Genomic DNA, 7,254 nt, shown 5'->3' on the forward strand with positions numbered 1-7,254 from the left:
AGCCGCTCCGTCATTGATCAGAGCTTGGTTCCTATAGAGCAGAGCTGCAGTGTAAAGCAGGAGGGCAGCACAGACCCCAGTGGTCTCTACAGCCGCTCCGTCATTGATCAGAGCTTGGTTCCTATGGAGCAGAGCTGCAGTGTAAAGCAGGAGGGCAGCACAGACCCCAGTGGTCTCTACAGCCGCTCCGTCATTGATCAGAGCTTGGTTCCTATAGAGCAGAGCTGCAGTGTAAAGCAGGAGGGCAGCACAGACCCCGGTGGTCTCTACAGCCGCTCCGTCATTGATCAGAGCTTGGTTCCTATGGAGCAGAGCTGCAGTGTAAAGCAGGAGGGCAGCACAGACCCCGGTGGTCTCTACAGCCGCTCCGTCATTGATCAGAGCTTGGTTCCTATGGAGCAGAGCTGCAGTGTAAAGCAGGAGGGCAGCACAGACCCCGGTGGTCTCTACATCCGCTCCGTCATTGATCAGAGCTTGGTTTCTATAGAGCAGAGCTGCAGTGTAAAGCAGGAGGGCAGCACAGACCCCGGTGGTCTCTACATCCGCTCCGTCATTGATCAGAGCTTGGTTCCTATGGAGCAGAGCTGCAGTGTAAAGCAGGAGGGCAGCACAGACCCCGGTGGTCTCTACAGCCGCTCCGTCATTGATCAGAGCTTGGTTCCTATAGAGCAGAGCTGCAGTGTAAAGCAGGAGGGCAGCACAGACCCCGGTGGTCTCTACAGCTGCTCCGTCATTGATCAGAGCTTGGTTCCTATGGAGCAGAGCTGCAGTGTAAAGCAGGAGGGCAGCACAGACCCCGGTGGTCTCTACAGCCGCTCCGTCATTGATCAGAGCTTGGTTCCTATGGAGCAGAGCTGCAGTGTAAAGCAGGAGGGCAGCACAGACCCCGGTGGTCACTACAGCCGCTCCGTCATTGATCAGAGCTTGGTTCCTATAGAGCAGAGCTGCAGTGTAAAGCAGGAGGGCAGCACAGACCCCGGTGGTCTCTACAGCCGCTCCGTCATTGATCAGAGCTTGGTTCCTATAGAGCAGAGCTGCAGTGTAAAGCAGGAGGGCAGCACAGACCCCGGTGGTCTCTACAGCCGCTCCGTCATTGATCAGAGCTTGGTTCCTATAGAGCAGAGCTGCAGTGTAAAGCAGGACAGCAGCCATTTATTGCAGTGGTCCCACCGGAGGAGTGACGCGCTTTACCTGAGGGTCTTGTGTTGCAGGTGATCGACACTTATGTGAAGCACACGGGGTCGTCCTACCAGAAGCTGAAGATCAGGAACGTGTGGCGCGTGGACCGGGAGACTGAGGTCGGTCATTAATCGCGGGGCCGGGTTATTAAAACTCCTTAGAATGTTACAATATTTGTGCGACACTCGAGGCGCCGTCTGAAAGCGCGAAACTCGGATGGAAAAAGGGCCACAAAAGTGACGTAAATGCAACCGAATTGTGCCGCCCCTGCCCCCTGATGAACCTTTTAGTTGGGGGGCGCTGTGGTTGTTCTTGAGCGGGTGACTTCAGTGTCTGATAAGTCGCCTCATGGATTTTCCTGCTGCCGCCCCGATGCGCCATAATCCAGAACAAATCCCTGTCCTCACGGTGCAGAGCCGGGATCAGCCACTAGGTGGCGCCACACATTGTAGTTATAGAGCTCAATCTCCGAGTATTGAAGCCATGGAAAGTATGGAGGCGAGAACCAATCTACAGAGAATCCAAGGCGGGGGCAGGAAGATCGGGGCCGAGACATGGGCCGACCACCGCCGCCATGCAAAAATCCTAACACCACAGATAACACAGTGATAACTGAGTACAGATAATGTAGTAGATGTCACCTGCAGTCCTATGTAACACCACAGATAACACAGTGATAACGGAGTACAGATAATGTAGTAGATGTAACCTGCAGTCCTATGTAACACCACAGATAACACAGTGATAACGGAGTACAGATAATGTAGATGATGTCACCTGCAGTCCTATGTAACACCACAGATAACACAGTGATAACGGAGTACAGATAATGTAGATGATGTCACCTGCAGTCCTATGTAACACCACAGATAACACGGTGATAACTGAGTACAGATAATGTAGTAGATGTCACCTGCAGTCCTATGTAACACCACAGATAACACGGTGATAACAGAGTACAGATAATGTAGATGATGTCACCTGCAGTCCTATGTAACACCACAGATAACACGGTGATAACGGAGTACAGATAATGTAGATGATGTCACCTGCAGTCCTATGTAACACCACAGATAACACGGTGATAACTGAGTACAGATAATGTAGTAGATGTCACCTGCAGTCCTATGTAACACCACAGATAACACGGTGATAACGGAGTACAGATAATGTAGTAGATGTAACCTGCAGTCCTATGTAACACCACAGATAACACAGTGATAACGGAGTACAGATAATGTAGTAGATGTCACCTGCAGTCCTATGGAACACCACAGATAACACGGTGATAACGGAGTACAGATAATGTAGATGATGTCACCTGCAGTCCTATGTAACACCACAGATAACACGGTGATAACTGAGTACAGATAATGTAGTAGATGTCACCTGCAGTCCTATGGAACACCACAGATAACACGGTGATAACGGAGTACAGATAATGTAGATGATGTCACCTGCAGTCCTATGTAACACCACAGATAACACAGTGATAACTGAGTACAGATAATGTAGTAGATGTCACTTGCAGTCCTATGTAATACCACAGATAACACAGTGATAACTGAGTACAGATAATGTAGTAGATGTCACCTGCAGTCCTATGTAACACCACAGATAACACAGTGATAACGGAGTACAGATAATGTAGTAGATGTAACCTGCAGTCCTATGTAACACCACAGATAACACAGTGATAACGGAGTACAGATTATGTAGAAGATGTCACCTGCAGTCCTATGTAACACCACAGATAACACAGTGATAACGGAGTACAGATAATGTAGTAGATGTCACCTGCAGTCCTATGTAACACCACAGATAACACAGTGATAACGGAGTACAGATAATGTAGTAGATGTAACCTGCAGTCCTATGTAACACCACAGATAACACAGTGATAACGGAGTACAGATTATGTAGAAGATGTAACCTGCAGTCCTATGTAACACCACAGATAACACAGTGATAACGGAGTACAGATAATGTAGTAGATGTCACCTGCAGTCCTATGTAACACCACAGATAACACAGTGATAACGGAGTACAGATAATGTAGTAGATGTCACCTGCAGTCCTATGTAACACCACAGATAACACAGTGATAACGGAGTACAGATAATGTAGTAGATGTAACCTGCAGTCCTATGTAACACCACAGATAACACAGTGATAACGGAGTACAGATAATGTAGAAGATGTAACCTGCAGTCCTATGTAACACCACAGATAACACAGTGATAACGGAGTACAGATAATGTAGTAGATGTCACCTGCAGTCCTATGTAACACCACAGATAACACAGTGATAACGGAGTACAGATAATGTAGTAGATGTCACCTGCAGTCCTATGTAACACCACAGATAACACAGTGATAACGGAGTACAGATAATGTAGTAGATGTCACCTGCAGTCCTATGTAACACCACAGATAACAGTGATAACGGAGTACAGATAATGTAGTAGATGTAACCTGCAGTCCTATGTAACACCACAGATAACACAGTGATAACGGAGTACAGATAATGTAGTAGGTGTCACCTGCAGTCCTATGTAACACCACAGATTACACAGTGATAACGGAGTACAGATAATGTAGAAGATGTAACCTGCAGTCCTATGTAACACCACAGATAACACAGTGATAACTCTCTGGGTACAGATAGAGCAGTAGATGTCACCTGCAGTCCTATGTAACACCACAGATAACAGTGATAACTGAGTACAGATAATGTAGTAGCTGCCACCTGCAGTCCTATGTAAGACCATGCAGCATGTTGGGGGAATAGGCTTGTTAGTAAGCGCTGTGACTGTCATTAATGGCCGCGTTCTCCCCTGTATTCGGGAATGATTAGACTCTGTTCACACCTTGCGTTTTCCGGTGGTTTTTGGTGCGGATTCCTTGTGTGATTTGTTTACACTACAGGGTTAATATAGTTTTTGTTCCCAGAATTCCTGCAGAACTTCTTTGCCCGTTTTTGCACTTTTAGTGCCGCAGTCTTAGATTCACACAGAACATAACGCGAGTGCAGGAGATTTCTGCCATCAGGGCTGCTGCTCGCACTGTAAGAAGCAGATAATTTCCATAAAAAGCAGCGTCTTTCTGCTGCATGTGAACAGAGCCGAACTCTGCTCTAATATGAATCCGTTCCATAACTGCTGTGAGGGGACGCGAATATTAGGGGCCTCTGGGGTCTGTTGTGTTCAGTTGTAGGATGGAAATAAGGCCAAGATTCCGGGGTCCTTGTACGGAGCACAATGCCCAGACCGATCGCCGGGCTCATAATTGGTCTGAACCGCATACACTTACTTGGGGCTGCTGAGCTGAGGGCCAGAGAGCTGCAGGTGGTCCAGAATTGGGCTTTGTACATGGGCCATGAAATGCAGCCGTCTACACCTGGTCCAAGGCGCACCACTTTGTTTTTAGCCTTTATGGACCCGGGAATGCGAGCGCTTCTGTTCATTCCTCCTTATTCTAAGAACCATTAATTTTTTTTTTTGTTTTTTTAACCATATGAGGGATTGTTTTTTGCACTATAAGTTGTACTTTTGAATGACATCACTTATTTTACCATATAATGTATTGGAAATGGGGTCCTTGAAGGGGAGATGTGTATCATTGAGGTTGGCAGCCTCGGTGATGTAAGCCTGGGAAAGCATGCTCCAGCACTTATAGTGCTGATAGTTAATGGGGCTTATCAGGGCCGGGTTTTCAAGCAGTCAGCGATGGGTGGGACTGGCTGCTCACATATCCCACCCCGGGGCGAGGTATGGGGTCTGTTCATACATTGCATTTTCATTTGAGACACAATGCAGCGCTTTACTGTTCCAATACAGTGAATGCGATTGCTGAAGCCTCGTGCACATGCAGCTTATTTTTTCCTTGCAGATTTGATGCAGCTTCACATTTGCAGCAGGTCAATTCTTTCTGACTTTTTGTTGCATTTTTCCCCATTCGTATAAACAGATGTAAAACTCTGCAATGTATCTTAGGTAACATTTGTTCTGCCAACGCTCCAGTCTTTTCAGCAGATTTTTCCTCGCAGGGGACACCACAGGGTGGCCTCGCAGGGGACACCACAGGGTGGCCTCGCAGGGGGACACCACAGGGTGGCCTCGCAGGGGGACACCACAGGGAAACCTCGCAGGGGGGACACCACAGGGTGGCCTCGCAGGGGGACATCACAGGGAAACCTCGCAGGGGGACACCACAGGGTGGCCTCGCAGGGGGACACCACAGGGTGGCCTCGCAGGGGGACACCACAGGGTGGCCTCGCAGGGGGACACCACAGGGTGGCCTCGCAGGGGGACACCACAGGGTGGCCTCGCAGGGGGACACCACAGGGTGGCCTCGCAGGGGGACACCACAGGGTGGCCTCGCAGGGGGACACCACAGGGTGGCCTCGCAGGGGGGACACCACAGGGTGGCCTCGCAGGGGGACACCACAGGGTGGCCTCGCAGGGGGACACCACAGGGTGGCCTCGCAGGGGGACACCACAGGGTGGCCTCGCAGGGGGACACCACAGGGTGGCCTCGCAGGGGGACACCACAGGGTGGCCTCGCAGGGGAACATCACAGGGTGGCCTCGCAGGGGGACGCCACAGGGTGGCCTCGCAGGGGGACGCCACAGGGTGGCCTCGCAGGGGGACGCCACAGGGTGGCCTCGCAGGGGGACGCCACAGGGTGGCCTCGCAGGGGGACGCCACAGGGTGGCCTCGCAGGGGGACGCCACAGGGTGGCCTCGCAGGGGGACGCCACAGGGTGGCCTCGCAGGGGGACATCACAGGGAGACCTCGCAGGGGGACCCCACAGGGTGGCCTCGCAGGGGGACGCCACTGATGAAGGCCCAAATCTTCTGTAAACTTGTTGGTGACCAGTGTTCAGCCATAATATTCTGACTTAATCATAGAATGGTAGAGTTGGAAGGGACCTCCTGTGTCATCGTGTCCTGCCCCCTGCTCAAATCAGGATTCACTAAACCATCTCAGACAGATTTCTGTCCAGCCTTTGTGTGAAAACTTCCATTGAAGGAGAACTCACCACCTCTCGTGGCCGCCTGCTCCACTCATTGATCACCCTCACTGTCTCCCTTCTAATATCTAATCTGTATCTTCTCCTTTTCAGTTTCCTTCCATTGCTTCTTGTGTTTCCTTGTGCAAATGAGAATAATGATCCCTCTACACTGTGACGGCACTTCAGATATTTGTAGACGGCCATTAAGTCTCCTCTGTCTCCCCTTCCCAGATCCTGTAACCGTTCCTCGCAGGACGAGGTTTGCAGACCGGTCACTTCTGTCTCTTCTGTTCTAGGAGGAAAGACTCGGCACCCACAAGGACATAGATAATCGCCGCTTGCTGTGGCACGGAACCAACGTGGCTGTGGTGGCTGCTATCTTAAAAAGTGGCCTGCGCATAATGCCCCATTCAGGGGGACGTGTGGGCAGGGGGATATATTTTGCTTCTGAGAACAGCAAATCTGCCGGATACGGTAAGATGATGTCCAGATTATAAGATTGTACCCCATGATGAAAACCTAAGATATCGAGGAAAGTTGTCTGTGAATTCTAATCTGCCCAATGATGACAGAAGTCTTCTCGGGGTGATTGCTTTATTGGTAGAAGATGTTTGCAGCTTTCAGAGCTCAGCGACTTCTTCAGACCGGACTACAAATAAATTACTAAGAAAAAGGCAGAACATTTAAGGAATTCTACAGGAGGACATTTGTACGGGGGGTGGGGGGTGAGGCCACAAAAGTCTAATCAGGCATTTTCTTACAAATGGAGGGGCAGTGGGAACAATGTTCTTAGTTATCTTGACTCCTGACGAAGGAACTCTTGGGTCCGAAACGCGCGTCGGGGTGCACATCCTCACACATTTGGCGGTCCTGGTGATATCCCCCCAGTATTTACTAGTAAGTGGTATCTGTTCATTCACATATTTATCACTATCCTGAATGGATAGTGCATGGTGTATCTGGCATACCTCATTATAATTAGCACGTTGCACTCTTCTTCTATAGCATTGGCTTTATGTGAGCTTTCACATTTAATATTGTTTACTAGCACAGTGCACT

At 49.8% G+C, this 7,254-nt stretch overlaps 1 protein-coding gene across 1 annotated transcript in view; it reads left to right on the plus strand.

Annotated features, from left to right (window-relative positions):
* Positions 1 to 7,254, plus strand: part of PARP3 (poly(ADP-ribose) polymerase family member 3) — a 37,170-nt gene that overhangs the window by 21,130 nt on the left and 8,786 nt on the right. Inside the window, exons 8-9 of the mRNA XM_069736097.1 lie at positions 1,212 to 1,298; positions 6,492 to 6,669. Coding sequence (XP_069592198.1) covers positions 1,212 to 1,298; positions 6,492 to 6,669 — 265 coding nt within the window. The remainder of the gene's footprint in view (positions 1 to 1,211; positions 1,299 to 6,491; positions 6,670 to 7,254) is intronic.

This window comes from Ranitomeya imitator, chromosome 8, assembly GCF_032444005.1.
Source record: "Ranitomeya imitator isolate aRanImi1 chromosome 8, aRanImi1.pri, whole genome shotgun sequence".
NCBI lineage: Eukaryota > Metazoa > Chordata > Amphibia > Anura > Dendrobatidae > Ranitomeya > Ranitomeya imitator.